The 16,338-nt window shown below is 47.5% G+C and overlaps 1 protein-coding gene across 2 annotated transcripts in view; it reads left to right on the top strand.

The window, feature by feature from the left end:
* Window positions 1-16,338, top strand: part of LOC138638718 (cytochrome P450 2K6-like) — a 101,055-nt gene that overhangs the window by 71,960 nt on the left and 12,757 nt on the right. For both annotated transcript variants that reach the window (XM_069728241.1, XM_069728243.1), the window contains one exon: window positions 7,649-7,790. In XM_069728241.1, the coding sequence (XP_069584342.1) occupies window positions 7,649-7,790 (142 nt within the window). The remainder of the gene's footprint in view (window positions 1-7,648; window positions 7,791-16,338) is intronic.

The raw sequence follows: 16,338 nt of genomic DNA, 5'->3' as shown, positions 1-16,338 counted from the left end.
GGATCTACTAAATATTAATGTCACTTTTCTGGTGGGGTGCCCATACTTATGCACCTGTCAAATTTTTTTTGAATGCAGATTGCACATTTTCTGTTAGTACAATAAACCTCATTTCAAGGCAGAAACATTACTGTGTCCAACAGTTATTAGATATATGAAACTGAAACATTAAGCTTAAGATTAATAGGGGTGCCCAAACTTTTTCATATAACTGTATATATATATATATATATATATATATATATATATGTATATATATATATATATATATATATATATATATATATATATATATGTATATATACAGTTCTGGTAAAAATTAAGAGACCACTGCAGAATTTTCAGTTTGTCTGATTTTTCTCTTTATAGGTATATTTTTGAATAAAATGTAAATTGCTCTTTTATTTTATAAACTACTGACAACATGTCTCCGAATTTCCAAGCACTAAATTTTGTATTTATTTTCAGAAAATGTGAAATGGTCAAAATAACAAAAAAAATGCATTGCTTGAAGACATCAAATAATGCTAAGAAAACATGTTCAGAATCATTTAGAAACAACAATACTAATGTTTTAACTTAGGAAGAGTTCAGAAATCAATATTTTATGGAATAACCATGATTTTTAATCACAGCTTTCATGCGTCTTGGCATGCTTTCCCACAGTCTTTCAAACTGCTTTTCAGTGACCTTACGCCACTCCTGGTACAAAAATGTAAGCGGTTCTTCTTTGTTTGATGGCTTGTGACTATCCATCTTCCTTTTGATTACATTCCAGAGGTTTTCAGTGGGGTTCAGGTCTGGAGATTGGGTTGGCCATGACAGGAATTTGATGTGGTGGTCCTTCATTGATACATTGATTGACCTAGCTGTGTGGCATGGCGTATTGACCTGCTGGAAAAAACAGTCCTCAGAGTTGGGGAACATTGCCTGAGCAGAAGGAATCAACAGTTTTTCCAGGATAACCTTGCATGCGGCTTGATTCATAAGTCTTTTGCAAAGGTTAACCTGCCCAATTCCAGCCTTGCTAAAGCATCCACAGATCATCACCGATCCTCCACCAAATTTCACAGAGAGTGCAAGACATTGTGGCTTGTATACTTCTCCAGGTCTCCGTCTAACCATTAGTTGACCAGGTGTTGGGCAAAGCTGAAAATTAGACTCATCAGAGAAGATTACCTTACTCCAGTCCTCTATGGCAGTGTTCCCCAACTCCAGTCCTCAAGGCCCACCAACAGATCATGTTTTCAGGTTTTCCTTTGTTTTGCACAGGTAATGCAATTATCACCTGGGCAATACTAAGGAAATCCTGAAAACATGACCTGTTGGTGGGCCTTGAGGACTGGAGTTGGGGACCCCTGCTCTATGGTCCAATCCTTATGGCAGTGTTTCTCAAATCCAGTCCTCAAGACCCCACAACAGGTCATGTTTTCAGGATTTCCTTAGTATTGCACAGCTGATAATTTCATCCCCTGCTCAAGCATTAATTCCATCGCCTATGCAATACTAAGGAAATCCTGAAAACATGACCTGTTGTGGTGTCTTGAGAACTGGAGTTGAGAAACACTGCCTTATGGTATTTGGCAAACTTCAGCCTGGCTCTCCTTTGCTTCTCATTAATGAAAGGCTTTTTTCGAGTTTTACATAACTTGAGCCCTGCAACTAGGATCCTGCTACGAACTGTTCTTGCCATGCACTTCATCCCAGCTGCCATTCCTTTTGTAGGTCACTTGATGTCATCCTGCGGTTGCTGAGTGACATTTGAATAAGATGACGGTCATACCAGTCAGTGAAGAGTCGTTTTCGCCCTCTGCCGGTCTGTAGCTTCGTTGTCCCCAATATCTGCTGCTTGACCTTGTTGTAATGGACTGTTGTCTTAGAAATTTTAAGTATGGAGGCAACATGATGCTCACTGTATCCCTCTGCTAGTAAAGCCAGAATTGAACCCTTCTTTTTCTTACTCAAAACGTTTCTTTTCAACTCCTTTTGCATCGTAAAAAGTTATTTTTTAAATATGGTGCTTGAACCCTCTAGGTTCAAGCAACATATTGTAATCAGATTTCTTGTATTTTCTTATTAGTCTACTTCTTCTTCTCCACGTTTTCCGCAATTAATGCGGCCCGAACCGCTCGGCGCAGAGATCCTGTTCAGGCGGCATTTCGAAGCCCTCAGTGGGGACAGGTGTGCTATTTTTGGAGTCGATCAGATTTGTAGATTTTTTAAAAATCGCATTTTAAACAAAGATTTTCCCATAGGAATTAATGGCGACCTTTCCATGACCCCCTACTGACATGGACTGAAGCCACAGCGCAGGTGCACTCACCTTACAAAAATGGCAGCTATGCAAATGTATGATGTCCATTTTAGGACAGGATCATTTATCAAAGTCAGACATCAGAATAATGTGACTCTGACTCGTGACTGTGACTCGCGACTCTGACTCGTGACTACCGAGGGGCCGAATGTGCCAAAGTGGCTACCAAGTGGCCAAAGTGGCTACCAACTGGCCAAAGTGGCTACCAAGGTGCCGAATGTGCCAAAGTGGCTACCAAGTGGCCAAAATGGCTACCAAGTAGCCAAAGTGGCTACCAAGGTGCCGAAAGTGCCAAAGTGGCTACCAAGTGGCCAAAGTGGCTACCAACTGGCCAAAGTGGCTACCAAGGTGCCGAATGTGCCAAAGTGGCTACCAAGTGGCCAAAATGGCTACCAAGTAGCCAAAGTGGCTACCAAGGTGCCGAAAGTGCCAAAGTGGCTACCAAGTGGCCAAAGTGGGTACCAAATGGCCAAAGTGGCTCCCGAGGTGCCGAATGTGCCAAAATGGCTACTAAGTGGCCAATGTGGCTACTGAGGTGCAGAATGTGCTAAAGTGGCAACCATGTGTCCGAAGTGGCTACCGAGGTACCGAATGTGCCAAAGTGGCTACCAAGTGTCCGAAGTGGCTTCCGAGGTGTCGAATGTGCCAAAGTGACTACCAAATGGCCAAAGTGGCTACCAAGTGGCCATAGTGGTTACCATGGTGCCGAATGTGCCAAAGTGGCTATCAAGTGGCCAAAGTGGCTACTGAGGTGCCGAATGTGCCAAAGTGGCTACAGAGGTGCCGAATGTGCCAAAGTGGCTACCAGGTTGCCAAAGTGGCTACCAAGGTGCCAAATATGCAAATGTGGCTAGCAAGTGGCCAAAGTGGCTACCGATGTGCAGAATGTGCCAAAGTGGCTATCAAGTGGCCAAAGTGGCTACCGAGATGGTGAATGTGTCAAAGTGGCTACCAAGTGGCCAAAGTGGCTACAGAGGTGCCGAATGTGCCAAAGTGGCTACCAAGTGGCCAAAGTGGCTACAGAGGTGCCGAATGTGCAATCATGGCTACCAAGTTGCCAAAGTGGCTACCGAGGTGCCGAATGTGCCAAAGTGGCTACCAGGTGGCCAAAGTGGCGACCAAGGTGCTGAATATGCCAATGTGGCTACCAAGTGGCCAAAGGGGCTACCAAAGTGCCGAATGTGCCAAAGTGGCCATCATGTGGCCAAAGTAGCTACCGAGGTGCCAAATGTGCCAAAGTGGGTACCAAGTGGCCGAAGTGGCTACCGAGGTGCCAAATGTGCCAAAGTGGCTACCAAGTGGCCAAAGTGGCTACCAAGGGGCTGAATGTGCCAAAGTGGCTACCAGGTTGCCAAAGTGGCTACCAAGGTGCCAAATATGCCAATGTGGCTAGCAAGTGGCCAAAGTGGCTACTGATGTGCAGAATGTGCCAAAGTGGCTATCAAGTAGCCAAAGTTGCTACCGAGATGATGAATGTGTCAAAGTGGCTACCAAGTGGCCAAAGTGGCTACAGAGGTGCCGAATGTGCCAAAGTGGCTACCAAGTGGCCAAAGTGGCTACAAAGGTGCCGAATGTGCCAAAGTGGCTACCAAGTGGCCAAAGTTGCTACCGAGGTGCCGAATGTGCCAAAGTGGCTACCAAGAGGCAAAAGTGGCTACCAAGGTGCCGAATGTACTAAAGTGACTACGAAGTGGCCAAAATGGCTACCAAGTGGCCAAAGGGGCTACCAAGTGGCCAAACTCGCTACCGAGGTGCTGAATGTGCCAAAGTGGCTACCAGGTGGCCAAAGTGGCGACCAAGGTGCTGAATATGCCAATGTGGCTACCAAGTGGCCAAAGGGGCTACCAAAGTGCCGAATGTGCCAAAGTGGCCATCATGTGGCCAAAGTAGCTACCGAGGTGCCAAATGTGCCAAAGTGGGTACCAAGTGGCCGAAGTGGCTACCGAGGTGCCAAATGTGCCAAAGTGGCTACCAAGTGGCCAAAGTGGCTACCAAGGGGCTGAATGTGCCAAAGTGGCTACCAGGTTGCCAAAGTGGCTACCAAGGTGCCAAATATGCCAATGTGGCTAGCAAGTGGCCAAAGTGGCTACTGATGTGCAGAATGTGCCAAAGTGGCTATCAAGTAGCCAAAGTTGCTACCGAGATGATGAATGTGTCAAAGTGGCTACCAAGTGGCCAAAGTGGCTACAGAGGTGCCGAATGTGCCAAAGTGGCTACCAAGTGGCCCAAGTGGCTACAGAGGTGCCGAATGTGCCAAAGTGGCTACCAAGTGGCCAAAGTTGCTACCGAGGTGCCGAATGTGCCAAAGTGGCTACCAAGAGGCAAAAGTGGCTACCAAGGTGCCGAATGTACTAAAGTGACTACGAAGTGGCCAAAATGGCTACCAAGTGGCCAAAGGGGCTACCAAGTGGCCAAACTCGCTACCGAGGTGCTGAATGTGCCAAAGTGACTACAGAGGTGCCGAATGTGCCAAAGTGGCTATCAAGTGGCCAAAGTGGCTACCGAGGTTCCGGATGTGCCAATGTGGCTGCCAAGTGGCCAAAATGACTACCAAGTGGCCAAAGTGGCTACAGAGGTGCCAAATGTGCAATCGTGGCTACCAAGTTGCCAAAGTGGCTACCAAGGTGCCGAATGTGCCAAAGTGGCTACCAGGTGGCCAAAGTGGCGACCAAGGTGCTGAATATGCCAATGTGGCTACCAAGTGGCCAAAAGGGCTACCGAAGTGCCGAATGTGCCAAAGTGGCTATCATGTGGCCAAAGTAGCTACAGAAGTGTCGAATGTGCCAAAGTGGGTACCAAGTGGCCGAAGTGGCTACCGAGGTGCCAAATGTGCCAAAGTGGCTACCAAGTGGCCAAAATGGTTACCAAGTGGCCAAAGTGACAACAGAGGTGTTGAATGTGTCAAAGTGGCTACCAAGTGGCCAAAGTGGCCACAGAGGTGTCAAATGTGCCAAAGTGGCTGTATCAACTCTGCTGGCATCACGGCATGGCTTCGCATCTCTCACACTATCTTACCCAGTGCCCCAGGTCATGATGTGGTTTCTGTTTCATGCCAGCTCCATGTTCTGTGTCTCTGCGCTCTGTATGCTTCATGGCTGTGTGTATAGGGTGGCGGCGCCTGATCTCTCTGGTTCTTATAGGAATCAGGTGCACCTGTCTAATCTGTTCCTGACCAATTACCAAGAGGCCTCCAGTATATAGTGCAGCTCCACCCTGTGGTCTGGGCCTGTGCAATGTGTTAGCTCAGTTTGTGTTTAGCTTCTGAGTTTGCCAGGCCTTGCTCTGTGTTACTCCCTCTCTGGAGGCTTTTCTCCTTGCCTTGCCTTGATCTTGTTGTCCGCCCTCCAGGAGGCAGAATATCCTGGTCACTGTGTCTTTGTCCTTGTGTCTTGTTCCATTGCCTTGTCTGTACTTAGTCTTATCTCGGTCTCCTTGTCTGTGGCTTCCTTCCCTGCTGTGTCGTTCCTTGTGTTCTCAGTCTGCCTTTGCTCCGCACTCTTTCGGCTCTGCCTGCTCTGTAGCTTTGTGGCTTTACCTCTCCTCCGCACTCCTGCGGTTCTGCTCTGTCCTACTCTGCTTAGCTTCTGCGGCTGCAGTAATCTCTTGCTGCAGCTCCTCTCCACATTCCTTGTGGCTCTGCTCTGCTTAGCTCCTGCGGCTGCAGTAATCTCTTGATGCAGCTCCTCTCCACATTTCTTGTGGTTCTGCTCTGCTTAGCTTTTATTGCTGTGCTATCTCTTGCGGCTCTTGCGGTTCTCTTCCTGTGTGAACAGGTCCCAACCTGTTCCATCATTCTCCTTACCTTCTGGGTTGTTTCCTTTCCTGCACCTCCTGTGTGAACAGGTTCCTACCTGTTCATTCATACTACATATCCATAACTGCACCTCCTGTGTGAACAGGTCCCTACCTGTTCCTTCATACACCACACCTTCATACACCATTCCTGCCAGTCCTGTGTTCTCTGGCGTGTTCCTGCCAGCCCTGTGTTCTCTGCCATGTTCCTGCCAGCCCTGTGTTCTCTACCGTGTTCCTGCCAGCCCTGTGTTATCTGCCGTGTTCCTGCCAGCCCTGTGTTCTCTGCTGTGTCTCTGCCAGCTCTGTGTCCAGTTCTTTCAGGAAGAAGGCTGAGCGCCGAAACGCGCGTTGGGGACCGTGGGCATCACAGAGCTCCAGGCACCTCCAGGTAATTACTACGTCTACTCGGAAATCCTTAGTTTGACTCTTTTTAATGTGGCATACAGCCCTTTTGGAGGTTTTATTTTGGCTTATCTTACTTAAGATTCCAAATCTTAGAATCACCTTCATTATGTATAAGATTCATGTGGTTATTACTGAGTGATCTATTTAACTTTCATACACCTGTTGGTGCCTGGTGTTCACTGTGATCCCACTTTTGTTAGCTTACTACTGTCACATCCCTGTACAATTTCTGTTTATGCAATTGTTTGTAATAAAGTTTTTTGATATCCTTTTACACATTGATTCTTTATGGTGCTTGTTCTCAATATGATCTTTATTGACAGAAAACTGCTCCTCAGTGGAGAGGGTGCGGGATTATACAGAGCATTTGACTTGGAGGCACGAGACACCTAGTCCTGTAGTGATAATATCCTGCTGATAAAACACTGATTTTGTTGAAATAATACATAACAGTTTGGTAAATGACACATTGCTGGAGTCATGGTCTAAATCCACTACATCATTCTTCTCTCGGATTACATAGTAAACCCTGCTGACAGATTCTCTTTAATATTAAGCTTGGAAACTTTACAAAAAATAATAGGGCCATTCTCATAATGATTTTCAAAGTAATTACATCAGCTGTAACAGCTATAAGATATCTATTTAACCTATTGAACTCATGTCCATTTTTCTCCTAATTTTCCAAGAGTTCGTTTTTTTATAATTACACCCACGTAACCATATGAGGGCTTGTCTTTCGCATGACGAGTTGAAGCTGTCATAGACTGAAGTCTAGTATTTTCACTTACCTGCTTTTTTTGTGATAACTACTGTAGTTATTTCCTCCCACTCAACCTCACAAACTCTAGCAAGAAAGTCAGAAACTCAAAAGTGAGCTACAGGCTGCACTGTGGTGACTGATGAGCATTTTCATGACCTAAAGATATATACGATATCTTTTTTTCTTTACAGGTATAAGGTACCATTACATAAAAATGCATCTCTAAATACTGACAGTAGAGTGTGGATTAAAATTAAGCTGAAAAGTAAAAGACAGATTCTTCTTTAATGTTTACTAAAATAATGGTGTTAAAACAACGAGAATAATCACATTTTTGCAATGTGATACATGTGATATATTTTATGTCTTAGGAAAAGCCAAATCCTGGTTTATACTTCACCAATGAAAACCTTACTGTGCTGGTATCCGATCTCTTTTCTGCTGGCATGGAGACAACCTCAACAACCTTGAGGTGGGGTCTTCTCCTGATGATGAAGTATCCAGAAATCCAAAGTAAGAAACCTGCCTTAAGTGTGGGAATGTATCATGTACAATATTTTTCGCACTATAAGAAGCATTTTTCCCCCAAATTTGAGAGGAAAATATGGGTGCGTCTTATAGTCCGAATGTACCTTACTGATTCCTTGTGGTGGTGGAGCAGTGTCACGCCAGGCAGGGTCCCCGCTGCAGGATGCTGGTGGCAGTGGTGGCAGAAGTGGAGAGATGCTGCGGGCCCTGAGCTGGAAGGAGGGGTGTCGGCAGTGACTCAGAAGCTCAGTCACCACTTTGCACATTGATTTCCCAGTGGTGTGCTTTAGGAAAATGATCTCAATCTGCACATGCCATCATCATAGTAACATAGTAACATAGTAACATAGTTAGTAAGGCCGAAAAAAGACATTTGTCCATCCAGTTCAGCCTATATTCCATCATAATAAATCCCCAGATCTACGTCCTTCTACAGAACCTAATAATTGTATGATACAATATTGTTCTGCTCCAGGAAGACATCCAGGCCTCTCTTGAACCCCTCGACTGAGTTCGCCATCACCACCTCCTCAGGCAAGCAATTCCAGATTCTCACTGCCCTAACAGTAAAGAATCCTCTTCTATGTTGGTGGAAAAACCTTCTCTCCTCCAGACGCAAAGAATGCCCACCTTTGTGAAATCAATGCACTACATGCTGCCTCACCATTTCTTCCAGCTCAGGGCCCTCAGCCTCACACTGCCGGGATACCCCCTCCTCCCACTCAGAGCCCCACTTTTACCATTGCCGGCTTCCTGCAGCAAGGATCATGCCTCCCGTGACCCGGCTCCACTTTTGCTGCCTCCCTGGTAATCTAACATACATACGGACTATAAAACAGACCCTCATTTTATTAAAAATCTTTTATTTTCTCTTTGCCACGACAGCATCCACTGAGAAAGGGGATCCACCCCTAGGAACAGGAAACCTACAGAAATAAAAGGGGCAGTCCCCTTGCCCCCTCAGTTGGTTTCCTGTTCTACGGGAACCTGCAGGAAGAAGAAGATACCTGGGCTGTATAGGCCGCCTGTGCGGTGTTGGTGGGAATTGCCAAGGCTGCAGCACCAGAAGCAGCATCAGGGGAATCCTGCCGGCAGCTCCCCCCTCGTCTGGCGATGGATGGCATGAGGCCAGGGTTCAGGAGATGCCGCCTTGGCTCACATGGGAGCGCGGTATAGCAGGATGGACCGACACACGTCTGGGAGGAGAGGGGTGTGGGCATTGGGTGCCCAGCTCCTCCATTAGTCCTGGTGTTTGTGAGGTGGTGCCAGGAAGGGGAAAGCCGGGCCGTGCGTGTGCAATAGCAAGGTAAGCGCTCCTGCCCCGGAAGTAGAGGGGATCACTTCCAGGGGGCACGGGGAGGTGGTGGAGTCAGCGTGATGCATGAAGCCTGGTATCTACATGGTGGCGCTGGGAGAGAAAGAAGTTGGGCCATGCCCGCAGTAGCTGGGTAAGTGCTCCTGCCCTGGAAGTAGCAGAGATCATTTTCGGGGGGCGAGGAAGCAGTGGAATCAGCGTGAGGTATAAAGCTGGTGGCGTGAGGCCTGCCAGTGTACCATGATGGCCTCCCCAGGAGACTCTGTAGTGCACCCACAGGTGGTGGATGTGCAGGCACACAGCAGAAGAAGTAAGAGCAGCAGTTGACCCTCCCGTGAGAGCGATTCACAGAAAAGAGTGGAAGAGACAAGAAGACTAAGGAATCCACATTTCAGGCTGTGCCTCTGCCTACAGAACCGTTACCGTGCTGACAAGCTTCACTGGGTGAGTGTTACAGGGCTCTACCATTTAAGCTGATTGCCCCCTCTTTCTGTGTACCCCTTCAGGTTAAAAAGACTGGGAAGTCTAAGCATAGGGAATGTGCTTTGTGCTCAAGGCCCCTTCCTGATAATTACCCAAGAAGGCTTTGTCAGACTTGTATCAGCCAGACTCTGGAGGAGGAATCATCCGTCAGAGCAAATGATATAAGGCTTATGATTAGAGAGGAGCTCCAATTACTCAGGGGCTCGGATAAGGCTGGAAAACATAAGCCCAGGGAAAGGGGTGCTTCCTCCATTTCCAGCCCCTCTTCTGACAGTGACGGGGTTAAATCTGATGATTCTTCTCAGGCGTCATCATCGTCTGATGAAGAAGGGCGCTTCTGTTTCCCCATTGAGAGTATCGATAATCTGATGAAATCAGTTCATGGGACCATGAACTGGTCCCATGCTGGTCCTAGCTAAGGAGGCTAGAACTACACAGGAGATTATGTTGGCTGGCCTCTCACAGAGGAAGAGGCGAACATTTCTGGTAATAGCCACAGTGAAGGATGTGGTCAAGAAGGAGTGGGAGAAGCAAGGACAGCGAGGTTTCCTTCCTTCAACCTCAAAGAGGAGATACCCCTTTGATGATGAGCACCTGACAACTTGGTCTAAGGTTACTAAAGTAGATGCCGCAGTAGCTTCAACCTCGAACTGCTCCACTCTGCCGGTAGAAGACTCAGGGACTCTGGCTTACCCCTTGGATCGCAAAGCTGACATGCTCCTTAAGAGATTGTGGGAGTCTTGCACAGGGGATTTCAAACCAGCTATCTCAGGAACTTGTACGGCAAGATCGATGCTGGTCTGGGTGGATCAATTGGAGGAGCAGATAAAGAAGGGTGTCTCTATGGACAAGTTGCTGTCCTCTATCCATCTGATCAGGGGAGCTATGGCTTATTTGGCGGATGCCTCAGCAGACTCCTTACACCTGGCAGCCAGATCAGCCGGATTGGCTAATACTACTCATTGTGCCTTGTGGTTAAAGTGCTGGAAAGGGTATGCGCAAGCTAAATCAAAGCTATGTGCGATTCCATGCCAGGGTGAGTACCTGTTTGGCAAGGTATTTGATGATATCTGCACCAAGGCAGGGGATAGGAAGAAGGGGTTCCCTAACCAGTTTCTCCCATCCTACAAGAGAGCTTTCAGGAAACAGCCATTTGGTAGGAAAAGAACATATAGGAACCAGGATCGCTGGGGTAATAGAGAGACTAAAGAGAAAGATACCCTTTTTAGTGGGTCTTCCTCCAAGGGCAGAGGCAAGTTCTGCTTGTCCTGGCCCTCTGGTAGGTGGCAGGTTGTCATTGCTCTGCCATGAATGGGAAAAAATAACATCTAATCCCTGGGCCCTAAGGCTCATTTCAACTGGCTTGAAATTGGAATTCAGCCATGTTCCCTAAAACTCCTTTATATTGACATCTCTAAAGTCTCATGCGCAAGAGGAGGCATTGGAGTTGGAAATTAGGGATCTATTGTCTAAACATGTTCTTGTAGAGGTCCCGGTAGACCAAAGAGCAATGGAATTTTATTCTCCTTTATTTCTGATTTCTATTCCAGATGGTTCCTATATAACCATCATTAACCTAAAGAAGTTAAATAACCTCTTACAGTTCCATACCTTCAAGAAGATATCTGTAAGATTGGCCATTAAACTTTTATTTCCCAGATGCTTCATGGCAGTTCTGGACTTGAAGGATGCTTATTATCATCTGCCAATACATGCCGGGTTCCAGCAATATCTCAGAGTGGCGGTCATCATGGAGGATCACATCCGTCATTTTCAATTTATGGCAATGCCTTTCGGTCTATCTATGGCTCATCGGGTCTTCACCAAGTTAATGCTGGAGGTGATGGCTTATGTGTGGTTGAAGGACACGTTGATAGTTCCATACTTAGATGATTTCCTGGTAGTAGGGAAATCTGCCATCCAATGTGAAGATCGACTTGATGACACAATTTCATCCTTGCAGGCTTTAGGATGGATAATCAACTGGGTCAAGTCCAGACTAGTCCCAGTAACTCTTCAGTCCTTTCTGGCCCTGAATCTAGTTTCTGCAAGTCAGAGATGTCTTATCCCAGAGGTAAAGATGTTGGCGATGATGCATAAAGTGAGGTTGGCAATAGATAACCCTCAGATGTCTCTAAGAGAGGCTATGTCCCTCCTGGGCTCCCTTACATCCTGCATTCCTGCTGTTCAGTGGGCCCAGTTTCATACTAGACATCTGCAGCATAAGGTCTTTGACGAGGAGGAATGGCTGCAAGGTAGACTGGATGACAAGTTAACGTTGTCATTAGATAACTCCCTGTCATGGTGTTTAGACTGAGATCATCTCTCTAATGGGGTTCCGTGGTGGTGACACCCTCGAGGGTGGTTACTATTGATGCTAGTCCTTTTGAATGGGGAACTTATTTAGGTAATAACTTAGTTCAGGGACAGTGGTCCATAGAAGAAGCCAATGACTCCTCAAATTTAAGAGAACTAAAAGCAATCTGTCATGCTATACATGAATTTCTGCCACAGCTGTGTGGGTCTCATGAGAGAGTCCTGTCGGACAATGCCACATCCGTCGCGCATTTAAATCTGTAAGGCGGAACATGATCAAGGACTCTGATGTCTACTGCACAGGGAATCCTCGAGATGGCCGAATCCCATCTCTTGTCTCTATCAGCCCTTCACATCAGGGGAATGGACAATTTCAGAGCAGACTTCCTCAGTCGCCATACCTTGCATCAGGGGGAATGGACACTCAGTCATCGCATCTTCAGAAAGATAGTGGACTTGTGGGGCTTCCGGAAATAGACCTGTTTGCTACCAGAGCCATCAGACAAGTCAAAATGTTTGCCTCTCTGAACAGAGCGGACCAACCAGAGATGATCGACTCCCTCCAGTCCCGTGGCCTTTCAATCTGGCTAATGTGTTTTCCCTGATGGTGGTACTCCCATAGGTCATCAAGAAGGCCCAAGAGGCCTTGGTTTTCATGGCTCAGAGCCATGTCCATATATGACCCCTGGATCCTTCCACCAGATCCGGACCTACTCTCTCAAGGCACATTATTATTATTATTTATTATTATAGCGCCATTTATTCCATGGTGCTTTACATGTGAGGAGGGTATACATAATAAAAACAGATACAATAATCTTGAACAATACAAGTCACGACTGGTACAGGAGGAGAGAGGACCTTGCCCGCGAGGGCTCACAATCTACAAGGGATGGGTGAGGATACAGTAGGTAAGAATAGAGCTGGTTGTACAGTAGTTTGGTCATTCGGTGATTACTGCAGGTTGTAGGCTTGCCGGAAGAGGTAGGTCTTCAGGTTCTTTTCTCAGGTGAAGGGTCTACACTTGACGGCGAGGAACTTGAGAGGCAGTTACTGAGACTAAGGGGGTTCTCTGACAGCCTGATTAATACCCACAACCCACAACAAAAATATATAGTAAAGTGTGGAGGAAGTTCTTTAATTTTCATACTGGGGCCTTCTCTAATGAGATGCCTATTACTGCTATTCTGGAGTTTCTGCAGAGGGGTCAGGAGCTTGGTCTTTCAGTTAATGCACTAAAAGTTCAGATTTCAGCTCTATGATCCCTGTATGGTCACAATATTGCAGGGGATAGATGGGTTATACAATTTATTTCAGCATGTGAGCTTAGCAACCCAGTGCACATTACTCGTTTACCCCCTTGGGACCTGAACCTGGTCCTTGACACCCTGAAAGATCCTCCATTTGAACCCTTAGACTCTGTTTCATTGAAACATATTTAATTGAAGACTGCCTTATTAGTAGCTTTAACGTCTGCTAGGAGAGTGAGCGACATTCAGGCTCTGTCGATTGACCCTCTCTTCCTGTTAGTATTGCAGGATAGGGTAGTTTTGAAGCCAGACCCTTCATACCTCCCTAAGGTAGTGGCCAGATTTCATAGAAGTCAGGAGTTCTTTATTCCCTCCTTTTTTTGATAACCCTTCAACTCCATGGGAGGAGAGATTTCACACCTTAGATGTGAGGAGAGCTGTCCTGGGATATATAAACAGAACTCGTCCCTGGAGGCAGAGCAGGGCTCTGTTTGTGTCATTTCAGGGCCACAGGAAGAGGTCTGGAGTCACAAAAAGCACCTTATCCGGATGGATCAGAAATGCAATCTGTCTGGCCTACTCAGAAAAAGGTGAAAGTCCTCCAGATGGCATAAAGGCACATTCAGCATGTGCTATGGCATCCTCCTGGGCTGAGAGGGCGGACATTCTGATTAATCTCATATGTAAGGCTGCAACATGGTCTTCATCATCTACATTTTACAGTCACTAAAGGCTGGATTTATCATCATCCTCTGACTTAGCCTTCCGGAGGTCTGTCCTCAACACTGTGGTCCCTCCCAGGTGATGGTTCTCTGAAAGTCTCTCAGTGGGTACTGTCGTGGCGAAGAGAAAAAAACAGATTACTTACCGATAATACTCTTTTATAGAGTCCACGACAGCACCCACTCACTTCCCTCCCTTAGTTTTTTATGGATGTACATGGCTTACTTTGGGTGGAGATTGTATGTATGTATATAGGTGTGTATAGATGTAAAAGTTTAGGCACATTAAATGTCTTTCTATGGCAATTGACTAAATCTTGTTTGGCAGTTCCTCTCATTCTCTGTAAGGCTACGTTCACATTGGCGTTCCGCCAATGTGCGTCGCTGTTGCGCCGGCGACGCAGCGGCGACGCAGCGGCGACGCAGCGGCGACGCGCCCCTATGTTTAACATAGGGGACGCGTGCGTCGTTTTGGTGGCGTTTTTCGCCACGTGCGTCGTTTCCGACGCTAGCGTCGGACGCAAGAAAACGCTACATGTAGCATTTTCTGTGCGTCCGATTTTCATCGGAAAACGACGCACGCGTCGCAAAACGCGCGCGTTTGCGTGCGCTTTAGCGTGCGTCGCGCGTTGCGTCGCCGACGCACGGCGGCGCAACGCTAATGTGAACGTAGCCTTATCCAGCTGAGGAGGCCAGGGGTACCGCCCCTTTTACTTCTGTAGGTTTCCTGTTCCTAGGGCAGGATTCCCTCTATCAGTGGGTAGCTGTCGTGGACTCTATAAAAGAGTATTACCGGTAAGTAATCTGTTTTATTCCTATTTTCCTCCTCCAATTTGTGGGGTGTCTTACGGTCTGGTGTGTCTTATAGTTAGCAACATGCATTATATAACAATCATCTACTTCTCTGTCTCTAATTTTATCTTCTGTTCATCATTATGGTGGCTGCCATATTATTTGAGCTGCTGCTCTCCACTGTGAAAAACAGCTCAGAAATGTTCTTTACAGCGGCTACATCAAAGGTAACAAAGTCAGAAAACAAACCAATGACATTCATGGGAGAAGGCAGTGGGCATGTGACTTGACTTGTCCAGGGGTCACTAGTACTACGCTGCAACATGGAGGAGGGAGGAGGAGCTGACTCCTTCACTAATTGTTAATATTGATTTACGTGAAAGGAAAAAGCTAGAGAGTGATGCTACAGTACCAAATTTTGGGTCTTTTTTGGTCTACTAGTCACTATGGTCACATAAAATCTCATTAACCCCTTCCCGACCCATGACGCCACGTAGGCGTCATGAAAGTCGGTGCCAATCCGACCCATGACGCCTATGTGGCGTCATGGAAAGATCGCGTCCCTGCAGATCCGGTGAAAGGGTTAACTCCTATTTCACCCGATCTGCAGGGACAGGGGGAGTGGTAGTTTAGCCCAGGGGGGGTGGCTTCACCCCCTCGTGGCTACGATCGCTCTGATTGGCTGTTGAAAGTGAAACTGCCAATCAGAGCGATTTGTAATATTTCACCTATTATAACGGGTGAAATATTACAATCCAGCCATGGCCGATGCTGCAATATCATCAGCCATGGCTGGAAATACTAATGTGCCCCCACCCCACCGATCGCCCCCCCAGCCCCCCGATCTGGCCGGTACACTGCTCCGGCTCCCCTCCATCCAGTGCTCCGCTCCCCCCCGTGCTCTTGTCCGCTCCCCCCGTGCTCCAATCACCCCCCCGTGCTCCAATCACCCCCCCTGCATTCCGATCCACCCCCCCCCCCGTGCTCCGTTCCACCCCCCCGTGCTCCGTTCCAGCCCCCCCGTGCTCCGTTCCACGCCCCCCGTGCTCCGTTCCACGCCTGCCGCGCTCCAATTCCGCCCCCCCGTGCTCCGATCCCCCCCCCCGTGGTCCCCCCCACCCCATCATACTTACCGATCCTGCCGGGGTCCGTCCGTCTTCTCCCTGGGCGCCGCCATCTTCCAAAATGGCGGGCGCATGCGCAGTGCGCCCGCCGAATCTGCCGGCCGGCAGATTCGTTCCAAAGTGCATTTTGATCACTGAGATATAATCTATCTCAGTGATCAAAATAAAAAAAATAATAAATGACCCCCCCCCTTTGTCACCCCCATAGGTAGGGACAATAAAAAAATAAAGACATTTTTTTTTTCCACTAATGTTAGAATAGGGTTAGGGTTAGGGGTAGGGTTAGGGTTAGGGGTAGGGTTAGGGTTAGGGGTAGGGTTAGGGGTAGGGTTAGGGGTAGGGCTAGGGTTAGGGCTAGGGTTAGGGGTAGGGTTAGGGTTAGGGGTAGGGTTAGGGTTAGGGGTAGGGTTAGAGGTAGGGCTAGGGTTAGGGCTAGGGGTAGGGTTAGGGGTAGGGTTAGGGCTAGGGTTAGGGTTTCGGTATGTGCACACGTATTCTGGTCCTCTGCGGATTTTTCCGCTGCGGATTTGA

This window comes from Ranitomeya imitator, chromosome 5 (assembly GCF_032444005.1).
Source record: "Ranitomeya imitator isolate aRanImi1 chromosome 5, aRanImi1.pri, whole genome shotgun sequence".
Taxonomy (NCBI): domain Eukaryota; kingdom Metazoa; phylum Chordata; class Amphibia; order Anura; family Dendrobatidae; genus Ranitomeya; species Ranitomeya imitator.
The sequence above is the reverse complement of the archived record's forward strand: the minus strand, read 5'-3'. Positions and strand labels throughout refer to the sequence as shown.